At 43.1% G+C, this 20,512-nt stretch overlaps 1 protein-coding gene across 1 annotated transcript in view; it reads right to left on the minus strand.

The window, feature by feature from the left end:
* Positions 1-6,371: 6,371 nt before the first annotated feature.
* Positions 6,372-20,512, minus strand: part of VGLL3 (vestigial-like family member 3) — a 31,905-nt gene continuing 17,764 nt past the window's right edge. Inside the window, exons 2-4 of the mRNA XM_010567640.1 lie at positions 19,594-19,849; positions 13,581-14,084; positions 6,372-6,965 (exon numbers count right to left, since the gene is read on the minus strand). Of these exons, the coding sequence (XP_010565942.1) occupies positions 6,922-6,965; positions 13,581-14,084; positions 19,594-19,849 (804 nt within the window). The 3' untranslated portion in view covers positions 6,372-6,921. The remainder of the gene's footprint in view (positions 6,966-13,580; positions 14,085-19,593; positions 19,850-20,512) is intronic.

Here is a 20,512-nt window from a genome sequence, read left to right on the forward strand (position 1 = left end):
GCTTATTTTTCAGTGGTCCGCGTCTCATCTTCATCCCCACTGTCCATGGAGACTGTTTCTCTCCTGGTAGCTCCCAACCCCATTCTCTCCTACAGGAAACTTTTGAACCCAGTCTCTTCCCAGCCTTCCTTCCCTTGAGTTTCTGGCTGGCAGCTCTCTCCATCTCTTCCTTGCAGCCTAAGAAAGAAGAACACGGTGATTTTGCACAGAGGAAAAGTGCCCTGCTTTCTGTCTGGTCCTGGAAACAGGGCTTGGAGCAGGATGTGTGGGGAAAATCCTGCTCATCTCCTGATGCTCTGAAACAGAGTACATCCCATATGGTCAGGATCTTCAGAGGATTTTGCAACTAAACTCTTAACAGCTCCCTGTTGATTGCGTGCAAGTGGCACTTTTTCAAAAGCTGAGGGCTCAGCCAAAGTTTCAAGGGTATTTTTTTCCCCTCTGTTGGAACAGTAAATGATGTATCTGTGACCAAAACACCAAACCTTCAACCCTCGAGCCAGAACATAGATATGCAAACATTTCTTAATTAAACAGTTGTAAAAATTTTTAGCAAGGGCAAAGTTACCTCCTTAGTGGAAATCACTGAACTTTGCCAAAAAAAGTCAATTTGAGATAAATAACTTTCATAGAAAGTCTGTACTTGATGACTGTCAAAACTGCCAGGAAATGATAAAATTAAAAAGGGTCTTAAACTAAGTGTCATGTTGTGATTCTACTAGGTCTGATTGTAAAATAGCCTCTAGTGTTAATGCGACTTAAAAAGATATTTAAAAAAAAAAGAAGACTTTGTAGCAGAAGCAATTGACAGTATCTGAAATGGAAAGCTAGTGCCTTCATGAGAGCCCTGCTTGAAATCCCTTTGATGCTAGGCTTTCACTCCATCCAATTTTAGTAGATAACCAGTTTAGAACACTTGTTTTATAATGTTTTCAACACAAGACAAACCCTTGGCTCATGGAAATTAATCCCATGAAAAAAAATAGGAACTCAGAATGCTGTCATTTACAAAGAGATTTATGAGTTCTTTAGTTGCGTAAGAATAAAAAGAAAGCATTAGCTAACTGTTGAGAAATACAGACCAAACTGAAAATACTACATAAAAATAAAAAAAAAACAATAAAATTCACATTAAATTATTTATTCAGTAATTAAAACAGTGACACTTTTCTTTATACAAAGCCCCCACATCAGTTTTGATGAGAGGGGCAAAAAAGTTCAATGGAGTTTTGAGGGAAGCAGGGTTGGAAAACAGGTGGGGGGAGGAGAGGGACCCTGATTTGACAGACAGTTTTAAACAACAGCTACAAACAGCTAGCAGGGAAAGTGCAGCGTAGTTCTGCAGATACTTTACTAGATTACTGTAAACCTCAACTGCTATAAATATTGGTTGTCTATAGGTACTAGCTACCTGAGACCAAGCTCACTGGAATCAATGCTGATTCCAATTGATGTCCACCAACGTTGGGCCAGACCCCAGGCCACCACGCTGTGCCAGCCAACACTAGACTGCAATTTAGGCGTTCAAGGCTGGTCCCAATGATCTCAATGCCATCGAAGATTTCCAAAGACACTGAGGGGAGGAAGCAGTATTCAGGCTCCTGTACGCAAATGGCCAACATCAATGATGCACAGCTGATCCACCTTGAAGGCCTGAGCTTTTGAGCAGGTGCATGAGATAACTGTGATGTTTTAATTACCCCCATCCCTAAACTCCACTGGGAGCTAAAACCATCCCATATTTCACAGGGAACTCCAGCCCAGTTTCCACAGGTCCCACCACGGTGTCATGGAGACCACAGAGCAAGAACAGGGAGAGTCATGGGCACTGTGCAGACCAAGGACAGCTAAAACGCAGGCTTCCAGGGACATGTCTAATTCCCCTTGGCAACCAGTTCGTCCCATAAGATGGGGCGAGTATAAACCTGCCAACAGAGCCTAATTTTAACTTGTTGAGCAGTGGCTGCCCAACCATCTACATACAATGCTGGAGAGGATCATCTCTGCTCACAGCTCAATCAGCTCAACCTTTGCAAGAAAATTGCTCCTGCCTCTCCTGTCACAGGGACTGGATTTTGACCTTGTTCAGGCAAGCGTCCCTTAGACTTTAAAGGGACAACTTCCTGCCTCACAACTGTCAGATTGTGCCCATAGGGCTAACATGTAAAAGCAGTATTTATTTTTAAATACCTTCCTGCTTTACATGACGTTTCAGTTCCAAACAACATGCATCAACTTTTTTTAAAAATCCACACATAAACAATATTTATCATCCAAATACCTTTTAAAAGCCCAAAGGCTGACATATTAAAGCCAAGAAGTCAATTTTAAAAATATATGTATTTCTAAATTGTTTATAAGAAATATATGTTGCTGGTCCATTGATATGGAGAAAAAGCTTGTACCTGAAATATCATATTCAAAAAGATATGCTTGTCTGCTGAAAGGCAATATATTGCACCTCTCTACATAACTCTGCTGGCTCCATGGTCATCTTTACAGATACAATAAATCAGGGGGTTTGAAGGGAGGGGTGGGGGGAGTTTTTGTTGTTGTTATTTTTGGCTTTTTACAAGTATGGAGAAATTCCATTCACTCCTGAGGTTACAGAGTATGCAATAAAATGCCTACATTTTCTCAGTCTCAGATGAGATTTAGTGATGTCATTCACTTCATTTCCAAAGGATGTGCATTTGAAGCATGAGGGTGGCATGGAAGGAACCAGGTATAGCTACATATGTATGTGCATACATACGTCTATAAATATATACATACACATAAAAAATTGTGGGAGGAGAGCAAGACATACAAAATAGCCTGGAAGCAGAAATGCTGGGTACAGGCAAGTTGATCCTAAGTACAAGTGGGGGGAAACATGACACTTCCCTCCCGCAACTTCTGCTCTCTCGGAAAGCTGTGATGAGAGATTCATCCTCAAAAGCATGTTTTGAGGCAGAAGTAGACAACTGAGAGAAAACTGCCATTCACTGAAGAACTTCACACTATGAAAGAAGTATCAGATAAACTGATAACTGAATTTGTGTGTCTGGTGACGAGAGGAATCAGAACAAAGTGCATTTTAATATTGCCCAGTGTAGCTTGGCCAGCCTTCCAGAAATCAAATCTGTTGGCCAGTCAGTAGCTGCACTATTCCATCATCTCGTTGGGATGGAAATGCCCAGCTGAAAGAAGCTGGTATCTGCTTTTCAAAAACTGGTGGACAGCTTGAACCCTCCCAGTCTTCAAATGAAGACACAAAAATTGACAACAGATTTCTCAACATTAATAGGAATAAAATCAAATCCTGGACAACTTTAAGGAGTTTAGTATGTAGATTTTCTTGAAATAAAACAATAATTTCCCTATGTTCTCCCAGAAAGTGACAGAGTACATCATGTTTTATAAGTCCTCACAAAATGAATCATCCACTTTCTTGGGACAGCATCAGAACTCACCACACACAAAAAGAATGAAACAACTCCTTTAGTAATAGGTTAAGCCACATAACTTGTCGGTGACCTGATTTTAAGGGCCTTTTTTTCCTATCTGTGGAAACATGAGTAGTCTTAACATTTCTGTTTCTTTCTCACTGCCATCAATTCTCCGTAACTGCAACGTTGCAAGCAAGTACTCCCCTCCTCTTTCAAGAACAAAACCATCACAGCATCTGCTTCTCATAAGCACATTTGTGCGTGTGTATAAGTGTGCGTGTGAGAGGTATGGGGGGGTGTAAATCTGCTGAATTGAACTTAGAAGTTTGTCACAGGGAAGAATTTTTTCTTTCCCACCCTTCAAATTGTAGAATGTAGAAGTAGGGCTACTGCTATGCACTTGTGCTTTTGTTTTCAACTTGCTTGTTAGTACAGGGGCTGGTTAGTGACTGAGGAAAAAAAAATAATTTATTTGACTTTCAAAGTCAACTGACTGGTGCATGAATGGCTACAGACGATAGCAGGTTTTTATTGGCACTTGTATCCCCAAGCCTGCAGAGCAACAGAAGTTCCTTCAGCACACTCACAGGTTCAACAGTGGAAACTGGGCACATAACAGTAGTCCTTGAGGTGGAAGAGGCAATAGCTTCACCACATACTCATCCCCACTACCCATCAACTCAATAAATCAATCCAGAAAGGGATTCTAGTGCAAACTGTGGGCCTGTTTTTTCCTGTCCCATTCTGCTTTGACATCTATAGGGAACAGGAGGAGGTCCTTCATCATCTGACCTTGCAAAGAGGAAGGCAATGAACTGACTGCTCTTGCTAGACTTTAAACTATTTCAGGAAGTCAAACACACTACAAGTCAAAATGAAACATTGCCTTTTCTTTTGCTCCCCTCACCACCCAAACCCTCCAGCCCTGAAGTTCAAAGAGGATACATTGCCTCTTTGCCTTCCGCTTTGCCAAGTCCAGAAAAAAACAACCCAAAAAACACCCAAAACTTAGATTTATTTTTTTTTCTTCCCAGTATTTCTAATACTGTCAGAATTCCTAAGTCAGAACTTTTATTTTTTAGATATTTCCTGAACTGTACTGTCCTGATACAAAACTGAAACATGGCAGCTATTACTATGTTCCCTACCATACAGTTTTCCCATTGCATTATGAATTCATTGACAAATTGAGGAGCTAGCTCTACCAGAGCAGCAATAATATATAGAACTGTCATGAGAGTAAAATTTATTAAGAGAAAGAAATGCTGATGGACTATAAAGATGAGGAAAAAGACCCCACCACATTTAATTCAGCATCTCAACACAGAAACTACAACCCTGCTATTTTAAAGTAATATTTAAGCATAGTCCATTCAGCACTTTTACGCTGTCTCAAACTTCAAATCAGCAAGGTACACACTTAAGGGTCTTGCCAAATCATGACATAATCCTAATGCCTCCAGCGCCAGCATGTCAAGCCCTCTCACGTGGCAAAGGAGAACGCTCAACACCTCATAGGATCAAGTTCAAAAAGCCTGGAGAAAAGCAGCAGCGCAGGGAGGGAGGCCTGAACCTTGGAGTGGCATGCACATCCCAACACTCCCCCTCCCTTTTGACACGCAGATCCATGTGGTCTCCACCTGACAAATCTACATTTACAATGCTCATTGCCTTAAAATTAAACTGTTTCTTATCTCAGCCATGTGTTTATGTCTTGGTTTCCATTTAGCTGGTTTGTCCTTCAGACAGGGATGTCTGAAAACAGTGGTAACAGAACTATAATAGGTTATAAGACCCTTAGGAAATATTACAGAGGGACCCTGGGTGCACAGAGCAGAAAGGCAACATCTCCAAGTAATAGCTAGGATCTGGCAGCCCAGGCCCCAATCCTGTGCTCAGTCCCACCTAAGCACATGTTGATACTCGCTGGAGTCACCAAGGGCTGGGCACGGAGGCTGACCCAGATCCAGCTCATTGCAGGACTGTGGCTGTCAAGGGAAATCTTGCAGCCCTTATTCAGGATTGGATCGTGCTCACTTTGGCTTCAACTAAACTCATTATTATGCAAGTCAGACCCAAGGCCCAGGCCAGAAATGGGGTTTTCCAAACACCTTGCAGAGCACTGTGGCTAGACATGGCCATGTCGTTTCCACATTCAGATTCTTACCCAGACAGCAGCCAAGCCTGAATTTGTGCACACTGAGCATGTGCAACTTCTTACAAAATTCAAGAGCTTCAGCTGGAGTCTCATGATGCCCCCAGCAAATCTTAGGTTAGACAAACAGATTTGAAGTCAACAGGAGTCAAAAATCTCAGCGCTTTCCTTGAGGTGCTTAGCAGACGGATCAGGCCAGTTGAGAACATTTTGTTTCCACAAGTCACACATTTTTGTAAAACTGACATTTCTTTCCTGAACACTGATGTTGTAAGTTGAAATGGCTTAGCTGAAAGTCCTGCCTCATGACTTAAAATAAGAGTATACTGGTATTTATGACCACTATGAGTGCCTGAAACATAACCCATAGGGGACTCTGTTCAACAGCTTCAACGGAGCATAGATGAGGCCCAGACTCAGGTCTGATTTAAATCCGTGAGAGTATTTGGTCCATTTTGAAAGAATGGATGGGTTGGAAATGCAGTTCCTGTAACCCCAAGCTTTGTTTCATGCTAAAGGTGTTTGCAAGTTTCTGACAATCGGCACAGCACAAAGCCACCTTTAGAAGCAAGAAAATAAAGACACCCTTACTACAATCTAACACCAGGAAAAAATATTTGGCTGAAACATCAGGTGCAAATTATACTTGCTTAAGCTAGAACAAAAGGACAAAAACATCAAAATCTAGTAACGTGGAAACAAGGGAGGTTTAGCTTTTTAAAAAGAAAGGAAAGATAGACATTTGAGGTAACAAACAAAAAAACCAAAATGCACAAACACATCACAGACATCTAAAAATAGCATTTTATACATTTTTTTGCCAGTGCTTCTCTGAGAGCAAGTTCTTTAAACAGAACTTAACAATTTTACAATTTTTTTTAAAAAAATACATCATCCTAAAATAGCCCATCAATCCTTACCCAAACTTTCTGTATTTCTACAAAAATAGATGCACAAAGAGCTACAAAATCCTGTATTCCTGAAAGGAGGCGCACTGTAGTCAAGGGAGAGTCTTCCTCCTGACAATTGAGACTGTTCATAAAAATATCAAGCTGAACAAAACAAAACACTGTTAAAGGAGCAGAAAGGAGTTAGGTTGCCCAGCTGCAGCAGGCTCAGATGAGGAAAGCAAGGAAAGTTAGGTTTTTGGTTTTTTCCAACACTGTGGGACCCATAAACAGCCTTACAAACAAAAGGCTCAATAGCAAAACCAGAACGGTTGACTCTTCATCTTCATGTGTGTCCTTTGCCCCATGCAGAAGGAGTCAACGACAGTTATATCGCCCGCCCAGCTGCGCTGATTCCAGCTCTAGCTGGTCTTAATTTATCTGAACTTCAGAACCAAGAAGTTTCCTTGCTCTTGTCCTGATGCTGTAGACCTACATTTCAGAAAAGAAAAAAAAAAAATTAAATTTGATACAGCTTTTTCCTCCCCCTCCCCAAGCAACTAAAGTAAGGATAAACAGGTTTTGATTTTAAAAAAAAGAAAAAAAACCCACAACTTACCACCCTAGTGGGCTTTTTAGTAACATTGCTATTGCTCCCAATTTTTTAGTTTATGTGAGATAAGCTTAAACCACACTTAAGTTTTAGACTGGCTCAAGCAGTTCAGGAATGCTGATAAAATCCTGCGTGTGCTTCCTTGTTTTGACCTCATTTGGAGCATGGCATGGCATGATAAAATCCTCCAGCAAGGTCTGCGTAGATAATCCAGTACACAGCAGAGTAATCTTTCCTGATAGGGACCAGCCACAGATCCTACCTCTTTTAGAAAAGGTCTGTGACACTTCAGGCTCTCACAGTTTCTGTAGCATTTCACCTTACAGAAGAGAGGGAAAATGTTCCTGCAGCATGTAAAAAACCCAAATAATTTCACCTACAGAGTGTCAGATTTTTAGCCAAGAATGGCTAGTGCTTCCACATGGGAGAAATTAATGCTTTTCAGCCTGCATTTGTTATGAGTTCCTCTAACATTTTCCTTTATAAAAAGTGAGGACTATCTAATAAACGTGGAGCTATGTTGTGGCTTTAGCATTATAGACTTGGAACCTGTGTTATAATCTGGGATTTCTCTGCTCCAGAGGGATTCAATCTTTGCTAGGTTTACACCCAACAGGGCGTATACCTAAAATCCAGACTACTGAGGGGGAGGTGCAGATGAAACTTCCCAAAGAAGACACATTCTTGCTCATTTATAGGGAAAGTAAAAAGGAGAGAGATGCAGGCACATATTTTCAGAGGTAGTAAGGCACTTAGGGCTCATCAATTTAAAACCTACTCCTTGATGTTTTGAGCCAAGTAAATCACATTTCGTGAAAGGAAGGTTCACTTCCCACTGTAAACCATCATTGCTATATAGGCACCAATGCTCCACTCTGTGTCATACTGTATATTACCCTGCTATATAGTGTACTAAGACCAATGCAACAACTACCTGATCTGCTAAGAATTTAGGGCCAATTTCACCACTAATGTAAGCAGGCACAACTCCAGACTTCAATGATGCAACCATTGAAGGTCCATGTTTATTTGATCTTTAACCTGTGAAAATTGACAGATCCATGTACTAAGCGTGGACCTCTCATTTCCATATCTGATCAAATAGTGAAACACAAGGGAAGACCCATATGTTTTCAGAAAGCCTAACAGGCACGATGGGTTCAGTTCTGACCACTACGTCCTTGTTTTAAGAGTACAAACAGTTAAATATTGAATGATGATCAACATAATTTCAGAGTTGCGCTACAAAGCAATTAACAGTCACATAAAAGATGACAGCATATGGCTCTATCCATGTGAGGATCCCTAAGCAGTGTCCAAACACTTGTGTGTCCAGCAGTGAACAGACAGGGAAAGCAGAGCACACAGGTATAGCATACCAAAGCCTGTTCAGTGGCTTTCTGCTCCATTTCACATGCACTTGCACCTATTTCTTTAGAGTGGAAAAACTGGGATATCCCTCCATTAAAGCATGCCTAAAAACATGTTTGGAGGCTCTTTATTCAATGAAGGTGTCTCCTTGCAGCTTAAGAGTTACTTGTTTTCCTGGCAGCATCATTCATGAGCAGAGTCATAATAAACTGCTGTTAGTTTCCTTCAAAGCTCCCTCAAAGTTAGTGAAGATAATTTTGTGTTATTTTTCCCCTGCTATTTACAATTTTTTTAACAAAGACACACAGAACGAGAAAAGAAAAAAAAAGAGGGAGTCAAACAGCAGAAACCTTTCAGAGTGTAAGGAAGTCATTTAAGTCTACCAGTGGGGCCCTAAAGGCCACCACAGGCTATGAAAGCCTATAAGAAGAGAAATGGATTATATGGCTCCTAGCAGCTTCAAAAAAAAAAAAAAAAAGACACACACACCTGTTTAAAAGGATGCCCATCTGATAGTAGCAACTGGTAGAAGGGGAACAACCAGCTGAACGGACACCTTCCCAGTTAGGTGTCTTTGCAACAAACAGAAATAACTGTAACACGGAGGTTTAAGGTATAGCTATTAAGTCTAAACAGCCAGAGAAAACAATCCAAAAAGCCAAAGTTGCCTTAGTTACAGAACTGAATGTGGAACACTTTCCGTGCCTTTTCCTCATTATATTCCCATCTCCTTCATGGCAAGGCTATCTGCAGCCCTAATCCAAGTGCAACCCTGCTCCTAACTGAGAGCTTTCACTTGCAGCCTGCTGCAAGAACATTTTCCTCTTAGCAAGGATGTCCTCACTTGTGTTGCCTGAGTCAGTATTGCCACACCAGCACAACTCCCCATCTCGGGATACCAACGTTATAGCCAGCTGCCACACAAGCAGAATGCAGGTTCTGGGGGAACACCTAAACAAACTTAATGAGTTGTGACAAACTTGCGGGGGGGAGTGTGAACAGAGACAATTCTACAGAAGGCAGCATGCTGACTGACCACTCAAATTTCGTATTCAACGTGACACACTGACATACAGGCATTTCCAAAAGTGGACTTTCCATAGTTAGCCAGGACTAGAGGATGTCATTAATTCACCTAAATTTAAAGCTACGCACCTCAACGCGCATAACTTCGCATGGTAAAGGATGTGCACCTCAATTTTAAGATAGACTTACAGCCCCCGAATATGCCAAAATCCTGATCTGCTTTTATGGTGCGCCGGGCCCACAGGAAGCCTCCTCCAGCACATCTGTCCGACAGCAGGCCCGGATATCCTCCTAGGCTCCGCACTAGCAGGGCAAGCTGCTCTGCCCTGCTCTCCTCCCCACGGGGCTGCCCACAGACCTGGCAGCTGCCAGCACAGCCAGAGCCGACTGGTCACCTGAAGTGCCCGGTGTGCTGGGCAGCCTCCCGCCCTGCTCCTGAGGAAAACACCGAGATGGCTGTAACCATCAGCTCCACTGCAAGACAGCAATTCCCCTTCCCACCCCCCTGGTCCTAAATGCTCATCTCCGCTCGTGCACCCTTAACATGAACACAAGGATTCAGCTCTGACACTGTGGCATTACAGCTGCAGCAGTGCTCTCTGTACCTATGCCGTGAACCGCAGTCAGTGCGGTTAGAGGCTGACCTTGCTTTGCTTGACATCGGCAGGGCAGAGAATTGTGGCCTAAAGCACAAACATGCTGTGCTTATACCGATGTGTTTATGTCAATGCTTGATATAAAACATACTTTTATATTGAGCATTATAGCTTGGGCACTTCGGCTTTGAAAAGACACTGCATACCAGCAGCCATAAACATTACAGGTTTTAACAGATTTGATGTAGACTAGCATTTTCTTTAACCCCACTTGTACCAATAAAGAAGCTCCTAAAAGGGTTAATTTGCAGCACACAATGTGAGGATTAAGCCACATTTAATGGGAATCAGGTAGCTAAATGCCTCTTCATCCTCTAAAATGGGACCATGTAAGTTCAAACAGATGTGCAAGACAGATCAATACTTTGTTAGCTCTATGAACGGTGATACGCTGATGTCCCACGCAACCTGTTCCAAAACATAAATTCCTGAACTATACTGTGCATGCAAGGGGAACCCCCTCTTAACCTTTGAAGTGATGCAGGATCACCCATTCATGAGATGGAATCCTTGGCTTAGTATGGCAGAGATGCAACAATGTAGCTGGAAGCGGGTAAGATTACAGCCAGCCTGCCCTGATCCCAACACTATCATTCCATGTAATTCAGCATGAGGAATTTTGCAAATGTTTCTATAATCGCATGTGACAGTAGCACAAGAAATGTGACCCACAGCAAGGAGGGAGGGGGACTAATTTTTGTATCTGAAGGGCTCTGAAAAGCAATGTCTAGGTATATATCAAATGAGCTTTTTTATATAAATCATCTGAAGCTCATGGAATCTGATATATTGACAGCTCCACAGGTTGATGTCTTTTATTCTCCAGGGACATATGAGGAAAGACTTCCAGAACTGAAGTTTTCTTGCCACTATGGCCTCACCCTACTCTGGAGAAACCACTTCTATGCCTCAGAAAGCCAGTACACTCTGCCAGGCCCTTCAGTTTTTAGCCTCTCTGTTGAGATTGCTGTCTCACATTAGAGTTAAATGTAATGAAATGCTGTGTGGAGATTTATGCAGTATAATCCTCCCCTGGAGTGGACGTGGAGCAAGAAAAGTTTCACCCGTGCTGGTGCGTGCTGGATGTGACTCGGTGTGGTCCTTCAGCAGCCCCCTCCTCTCCCCAGCAGCACATCTTCCCTGGGATGACATCGTTTGACATGTACGCAAAACACTGGGGCAATTAAGCTCCTCTTTTCACAATGATCATGCCTCGAATGCCTGTCACCAAAGCATTTGTCTCAAATGTACGAGCTGCAGGCAAGGCTGAAAAGGGAGCTCAGAGCCTTCCTGCCCTTCTCCAGCAAGCCTCTACTTGGAGAGCACAGGAGAGAGGAGTGTGCAGGGTAAGAGAGCAATTAATTGTAATGTCACAGGCTACCACTACCTGCTGTGTTTTGTTGCTTGCTCCCTTGTTTCCAAAGCCTTACATGCCAAACTGGGGCTGCCTGATAAGGTTTTGCTCTTGTGTTTCAGTGCCTGGCCATTTTGAATAGTCACAAACAAGTGAGACGTTGGCCTGCTGAGATCCTCTGTTCCTGCAAACCAGTCACACATTTCCCCTCTTTCTTTTCCCCCACAGGAACTCATGGACTAAAACCCACACATCAGGCATGGGCCAGAAATTAACAGTTCAGGCCTTTTCCACTGCCTCCCACACCGAGTAGACAACTACAAGACATGCAAGCCACTGTCAAGCACTGCCAAATCAGGATCCTGACAAAATTAGCATCCAACTGTAGCCCTCCATCGGGGTTTTCACAAGGAGCAGGCAGCACCAAACAAAGGGTATATTACTCCTGTAAGGCAGTGCTAGGATCCATAGTCCTTTTTGAGGTACTGTGCTCTTACAGAAAAGAGAAAAGGCGCCTGATTCATTAGACGTACTACTACCAACGAAGTAGCAGTAAGCAAACCAACTTGCCCAGCACTGAAACAGCTCACATTCCAGACCAGACTTATACCTAAGCCAGGTAGTGGTTTCTCCTGATTAACAATCCTTCACACAGTTCTCAACTCCCCAAAAGGTAAGTCAAATACCAGAGCTCTGGAGCTGGACTGCTGGGGCTACTGTCAGACCAGGGGCTCATCCTTTCTAAACGGTGGCAGCGACAATTTCCTCATGCTTCAGAGAAGGCAGCTCACTGCCATTATGGAATTTGTCAGAAGGGCAAAACATGAGAACCCACTCTTGTCAGATTATCATTTTATACCCAAAAGCATAAAACGTAATTCCTCTTGTATCACTGGCATGGCTGGAAATGTTATTAACAGACGTCAAATTGTCCAGTGTTAAGAATCCTATTACACTTTTCTTAATTTTTTGAGGCAGCAAGTGGCATAGTATTTAGAAGAGATTATTGGTTCCCAGTTGCTATTAAGGGAAGAGGGAGATTTGTATTCGGTTAGCTCAGTTATAATGGGGTTTTGGGTTCATAGTATTTCGTATTTAAGAAACTATATTTTTTTTCTCCACCAATTCTTTGTTCCCCTGCACACTAATCAAAGCAAGGAAGTGCTTCTCAAACATTGAATCAGTTGGCTAGAGCTATCAGGAAGAGAGATAAACAGATACTTTAAGGAAAGGGGCACAGATATGCAAACCTAGTATATTTCCTTAATATATAATACGTTTAAGAAGTACTAATCTGCAAGGATTGCTGCTGGTGAGATAAATACCAAGCAGAAAAAGGAGACCTCAATAGTGCATATGAGCTCCAGGATGGATGTACTGGAAACTGTTAGTCACCCATCACCTGATCGCAAGCAACTATGTACAGTGAGGACTGCTAGACTGCTCCTAATACCGAGATGAGAGCCTGCCAGTCAAAGCTCGCAGATGCGGATGTAGTTTATGGAGGCTGTCCTATGGCTACAGACCCTACAGTAAAACGAATCTAATTCACAGACCTCTGCCTAGACCCTACAGAAAGAAGTTTAGTTTGATGGAGAGCACAGCTCAGCCAGCATCTTTACTCTCCATGTGACGCCTGGATACTACACAGGAAGGAAATGCTGATCTGTTCCAATTTAGATGAGCAAGATGCAATCTTCACGTACTGACAAGTTATGAATTCAGTCCTCATTGGAGCTATATTTTGGTGAATGCACATATGAACTAGCTGAACAAGCCGGAAGCTTCCTCATGGAAGTTTAATTAACCATTTCCCCCAAGATTTAAACAAAAAAAATGTGTATCATGTCACAAGTCATTTGGCTTGAATGGGACCAAAGCAGACAAAGGTCTCTCAGCAAGAGGCAGCAAAAGCTGGATGTTTCACAGCTCATCTGCCCTGACAGCAATTGCAGGAGAGATTCCCACCTGGAAATATATTTGGACAAGGCTCTGAGAACAAACCCTGCGTCAGCTGCAAGGAGTCCTCTTCTTTGCTCAAATTCTTCCTGCTAAAACAAGTCACAGACACAATCGAACCACCTTACCTGTGTCAAACCCAAAACTTGGCACAATGTCCACCGTTCCATGAAAGGCTCCAGCCCATGCTGAGGTAGCGCTGGTGACAGCGGTGGGATCTGTCTTTGTCACGTCGCACTGGGGAGCAGGAATCCTGGCTGTGCGGACTGAAGGCATCAGCAGGGACCCATACCTGGGGTCACGGTGCGAGCTGGGATGGTGATGGTGCACGTGTGGATGAGGGTGATGGCGATGCATGTACACATCATGCATGTGTGCATACGAAGGGCTCACCTGAGATGCTGCTAAAGGGTAATGCCAGGATTCAGATGCAGCAGGGGGAGGAGGTGGGGCAGTCTGATGAAGGCCATGTCCTGGCCAGCTGCTGGGATCTGGTGTTGGGAAGGTGCCTGGTGCAGTAACGGGGAAATCAGGGTGTATTCCACTTAAGCACGGTGGAGGGGGAGGCTGATAAGAGCTGGTCCAAAATGAAGTTGGGAAACTGCTCCTTTGGCTTGAAATTGTTGAGCTTTCTGGTAGAGAGAAGAGAAATGAAGTATGACTGAAGCTGAACAACAAATTTAATGACAAAACAATGATTTTCTGCTCTCTGAAATTTGTAACACTGAACTCAAGCTTCCTCGGCAGTTACACAATCACAGGACAGTTGAGGTAGGAGAGGACCTCTTGAGATCATCTAGCACGACCCCCTTGCTCAAGTGGGGTCACCTGGAACAGGTTGTCCAGGACCGGGTCCAAGTCAGATTTTGATTGAGATCCAAACTCTACAGCATCTCTGGGCAACCTGTTCCAGTGTTTAGCCACCCTCAACAGTTTTAAAAAAAAAAAGAAAGAAAAAAAGAAAAAAAAGTGTTTTCTTGTGTTCAGATGGAATCTCCTGTTTTCTAATTCATGCCTATTGCCTCTTGTCAGCAAGTATTGCTGAAGAGAGCCTGGCTCCCCCATCTTCATTCCCTCTCATCAGGTATTTATACATATTGACAAGATCCTCCCCAAGAAGACTTTTCTTCTTCAGGCTGAAGAGTCTCAGCTCTCTCAGGATCAGGAGAGACTAACTCTGACCAGACCAGAACACATCATTTAGGAAGGCAGCTGTTGTGGCTGTAAATGCTTCTGAGGACAGAGAACCAGGTCACACTGCAGAATAGGAGACATCTGGCTAAAGGAAGAACACAAGATCTTCTCAAACTAATTGCATGCTTTGATGGGATAAGGATCATATCTAAGGCATTCTATGTTAGTCCCTCACAGAATATATCATGTTGCCCTATACCCAGTAGGATCAGACAAGCAGAAACATCTATGTAACTGAAAAAAGTCTGTGTCAGAAATAAAAGACTCACTGCTTCTTACAGCTCGGGCTCAACTTATATTTAAATAGATTCCAATACCTCTACATTATGAAATCACATTCTAAAAATTCCTCTTCTGAATGAGCGGTTAGTGGTTTTGATGTTTAGGAAAGTATTGGCATCTCCATTCTTACAATCCTCTTGCCAGCTCATGTTTGAAAGTACTGCTTCATGCAATATGTCTCAGCTCAAACAGGGGTTTTTTTGGGTCAAAGATGGAAACATAAAAATAGAGGCCTTCACCTCTGATGAAAGAACAGTCATAAAAATAGCCTACGGAGAAATAAAGCCAGGGAAATTTAATATTTGATGAGGCGAGGAATCCTCTGTTCCTCATATAACATTTAAAAAAAATAAATTGTAAATGACCTTTTGTTTTTCTTTGTTTAATAAGCAACTGGAATGAGACTTGGGTGAAGACACCATTGAGAATGAACAGATTCTTCAAACTCTCCTGCCTCTGAACTTTGTTTACACAAAAATATTATGGAAACAAAAACTGTAAAAGTGTTTTCTGACTGTATCACTAGGACAGTCATGTATCTGTTTTAAAATATTGAAATCACGGACATTTTTCCATACATCAATTTGCTCTGATTTAGGCAGTTTATTGAGCCTGATTAACTTCCAATATTGGAAATAAACTTTGCAAATGCACTATGGAAAAACGTAGAGAACTTCTTTTTGTGCCAAACTGCTTCAGAGGCTGCAAGCTTATCTAGCAAACTGTACTCAAATATGGCTTTCTTCAAAAGGTTGCTTTTTAGCAGTGTATTTATGTTGTAATTCATGCTAGAAGACTGGAGAGAGCTTCAAGCATATTACAGAAGACTCGGCACCCCTCCAAAATTGGTGTTGTTTCTTGTTTGTAAATTGTTCCTTGTTACAAGGGATTAGGCTGAGATGGAGAGTGTACGTAGCTTACAGTGTTGGCAGCAGGGCTGAAGAAAAAAGCAAATCCAAGCATCTTCATGTCCAGTCTGTTGTTTTCCTCACTGCTGAGCAGAGGAGCACAGCTTCACAATGCATTGCCAGTATGCTGGAAAATTAACCACTGTAATCGAGAGTTTTTGGAAACTATCTGGCTGTTATCTGCATGGAAAAGCCCTAAACCCAAACCATCTCACTTCAAAAAAGCACAGAAAACCACAAAGTATCTGCAGAACAACCTTAATACCAGGAGAGAGCACTTTAAATGACTGGATTTGCCAATATGAATTCATCCCAGATTGCATACCAGCTTGGCTTTACCAATCGTGCAGGTCTAGGCCACAGAAAACACGTTTGGCCATCTCCATTTTTCAAACCTGTGCACCATTCACAAAGCCATTACCCCTGTCAGAAACTGTCGTGGACCAGCCCCCACCAAGATACCACTGAGTGTAACTGCAGAGGCCAACCTCACTGGTCAAGGTCAAGTCATGACACTGGAGACACAGGGTCCATCCAGGTTATAGGAACATGCAAGAAAACTTCATCCACCCTGAGTGCTCACAGAGGATGCTACTAAGTATTAAGTGTGCAGCAACCCCATCAACAAGAAGCAGCTCTGTGTTGAACTACAACCCCCAACCACCACACATTTCCATGGTGTTTGAAGGGTCTCCCTTCCTTCCCACCTTTAATACAGCGAGCACAAGAAATTATCTTTACAGATACAATCATGTCAGATACCTGGCCTCTATGGGACATGGCAATGGAGAAACAGCCATTTCAGCACTGTCCTTGAGAAAGAAAAAAAATAAAAATAATCTGAGTAGCTTCCACAGGCTTTCAGGAGTGGGGAAGGAGACATTTAACAAAAATTGTCTGCCAAGAAAGATACTACAGTTACCACAATTTCCTATTTGAAGCACAGGGAGGCAGGGTGATGGCAACATCTCGGATACCACGAAGTGGTGACTAATGCAAATGTTCATGGTGGTTGGCCAACATGCACTGAAAACATGCCAAAGCGCACATGCTGTAAAGACGACAATGTATGGAATTTTCTGTAGTACAACACTACTTCTCAGTTAAGGCAGGAGGGGGGAAAAAAAAAAAACAACAAAAAACCACCACCAAGAAAGAAGAAAAACCACTTTCAGCTATGAAAAACATGTTGATAAAAATAACCATTAAGGTAATATCAGTTTCAAGGTATCACTAGTTTCATTAGCCCCTGCAAAAGATTTCAGGTTGCTACACCTACAATTGAATATTCAAAGTCCATGTTACTGAAGCAAGTTGTAGGGAACTACCTTTTTTAAAAAGTCCATTTTGAAGTTAATTTTAGCCTAAACTGATCAGTATTTTCAACATACAAAAGATGAAAACTTGCTCTTTTCAGGACAACAGGTTCTATTTTCTATACATAAGCAAAATCACTCCTTGAAACAAAAAAACCCCACAATATCACATTAATGATGAAACTACAGTTTCCTCTTCTATCAGGACACTAAAAAAGCCCCACAAGATAAAAAAAAAACCAAAAAAAACCAAACCAAAACAACCCACACCACCAAAAACCACTACTAATCCCTCCTTTCAGGTAAAGGAGAAATAACGCAGTGAGCTGAGTAGGCAGTTCATGCCCACACTTCCCATTTAAATCTGTACCTTCCAAAATGCAAAAGCTTTTTTTTTTTAAATTTATCTTTGAGTAATTTAGTGACAAAAATTCCAACTACCCATGAAGGTTATTTATAAAAGATCTTCAAGCTAATGATACTTTAACTTCTTTAGGTAACGGGATACAAATTCACATCCATTTGCTGTAACAGCATTTTTGACAACTGTACATGAACCAGAAGACCAGGGTGTTAGTATCGTTCCTTCCCCACTTTTTTTCAAGCAGGCATCTTTCGGAAACTCATTTGGGCCGCATAAAACTCTTGTCAGCTTCTCTTCTATGGAGAAGCAAATACCCTCAGCTTTCTCAGTGTCCACAGCACAGAACCAAGCAGCCCTGCCCAGCAGCCTTCCTAGGGATTTTCATACGGCTTCAGCAGGTGCAGCGACGGCAGAGGGCAGATCCCCTTACTTTATTCCCAGAAGACCTTCAGGACACGCAGACCTCCGTTCCCTGCCGACGGCACAGGGCACGCAGGGTCAGGAGGCAGCATAGCTGAAGAACCCTTATGCCAGGCCACCCTGTCCCCTGCAGGGCTCTCTGGGGAGGGCTGTGCAACCATGGGGGAGGCAGAGAAAAACAGCAGGGCATACCTGAGGCCAAAGAGAAGACACACAACCCCACCCATGGTACGCCTCCGAGCTCAGGGAAGAAGGCTCGCTGTAGGCATGGGGTCTCTGGGGACTGCCTTGATCCCATCTCTAAAACATTTATAGCCTGTCTGGGCCATTTATAAATGCTCCAGTCTCCTTTTTAGTAAGCACAGATTCAATCCTGCTCTCAGTTGACTCAACGGAAAATTTCCCATTAACATTAATGGTCCCGGCTCAAGCCATAAATTCCTCTAGCTCCCTAGCCACTTGTGCTGACCTTTGCTTAAACTTCCTCAGATTTGTCATCATCCTTCTGGAAAGCAAGTCCTTCTGTGCTATTTTTCTCTTCACAGTGGTTTCCAAAAATCCCGTCTCTCTCTATTATCTGTGACTTTCATCAATACACTCTCACCTCAACATCGCTGATTATGAACGCCGCCACTCCTACAAGGATCCTCACGGTATCTCTCACTCAACTCGATGCAAGGCCATTGCTCACAACACTTAGTTTGCGTCCCTTTGCCAGCCCACATAAGGATGTGATCAGAAATAACGCAGCTGTAGATCTGAAAAACTACCTGGACCGCCACATCCAACAAAATGGAGATAGTGTCTCACTGGCATGCTTTCTCTAGTCACCACTTTTGAAATCTTATCTGTAAGGTCTACCTAGTATATCTGGCAAGATCTGCTCTTTGTTACATTGACCATGCTTATATGCATAACAAGACATACATGTTATGGCAGTATGCAAATGCCTCGCAGTACCCACCCACCATGTTTCCACTCCCTGCTTGGAAGCGGCGTAATAAACCCATCTTACATATGGGAAGCCAGTGATGACGGCCGTATCTCTCCCGTGAGCTCTGCCCATGGGCAGGCTGCAATGCACCACACAGCTGCAGCCACGTGGGCCAGGGCTTGCATCCGAGCCTGTTCCACCCTGTGCTGGCTCCTCCCTACCTGGAAAGCAGCCATAGACAAATCTTAATTGCCTGGCAAAGTCACCAAAGAAGGCTGCATGGGTCTCCTCATGTCCAGTTAATTGCCTGGCAAAGTTACCCGAGAAGGCTGCTCGGGTCTCCTCATGTCCAAGGCTAGCATCCCAAACAGCTTTGCTCTTGCCTCACAGGCCAAGTTTCACACTCGGGGCTTAAAAATAAGCCCGCAACCTTGCAGCAGACATTTGTGAAGCCACTTGAGCTCTGCCCCATTCCTTCCAGGCCTCAGCAGAGCTGCAGACTATGGCAGAGAGGGAGACGACTGCTTCTTCTGTGTCCTTGGCACCTCTTTCCCCCTTTTACACTTCAGATCACTCAACCCCAAGAAGCTCCTCAGTTCTTTCAGATTTGAGGGGAATTTTTTCACCTCCACAGAGCAACATTTCAGCTGCAATGCAATATGTGTTACCGCAACACAGACCGAGTAAGCCATACCGCAGAGAGCACGTTACTGCTCCTCTTACCTCTCCACAGAGGACTTAGCCCTGCTTTGCTCTTGGTAAGGGCAGTTTCTGGATTGAAGCTACTGGCTTGGCTCAAAGCTCTTGAAAAGTGTTCATCCACTACTGAACCAATGTCTCCCTGGAAGTAAGTGAAAAGGACGCAGCGAGAGTTAAGGTACTCCATCTCGGCAGGCTGGTCTTTCTCATCCTCCTCTTGCTTGCTGGGAAGGGTCACTTCCAGAGACTCCTGCATCTTGTTGTATACAGCTAACTTCTTCTGGGATTAAAAACAAAACAAATGAGATGTATCACTGATGGCATTCAGTGCAAGCTCAACATCTGGTTTCCTTAAAGAAAAATAACTGAATACATTGAATATTCATTTCATAATTACAGTTGGAATATTGGGATATTTCGCACCGACATTTCACAAAGAGATTACCAGCGCCACTTAGAGTTTTTATTCCTCACACACAGATGGACCTGCTTCTCAGGCACGTTCCACAACCACAATTTATTGACAATGGCTTTCACTCAATACCTTCAAAAGAAAACAGACAGGCTCTGACAATTTACTTCTGACTTCCACCTGGAAAGGATATTCCCATCAGTAAAGGCTACAGAGGTCGAGTCCAGCCCTGTGGAAGGGTGGCCAGATACACAACATCTGCATTTCACCCATGGAGCTGAACACGCACCAGGTTTTGCCAGCCACACTCCCCCACTTGAGAGTACATGGCCCTCTGGACTCCCCACAGCTACTCATGGCTGAAGGTGTAAAGATGGGAGAATGTGGTGCTTCCTGAAAAATTTTCCACTGTATTATCAAAGTAAAAAAAAAAGATACACTAATTCTCACTCACTGCCACAAAAACTTTTGTCATAGGAAGCTATACTTTCAGGTGGTGATTGGGGGGGGGGGGGGGGGGGGGGGTTTTTT

Source organism: Haliaeetus leucocephalus, unplaced genomic scaffold (genome assembly GCF_000737465.1).
Source record: "Haliaeetus leucocephalus isolate CR32 unplaced genomic scaffold, Haliaeetus_leucocephalus-4.0 Scaffold228, whole genome shotgun sequence".
Classification (NCBI taxonomy): Eukaryota; Metazoa; Chordata; class Aves; order Accipitriformes; family Accipitridae; genus Haliaeetus; species Haliaeetus leucocephalus.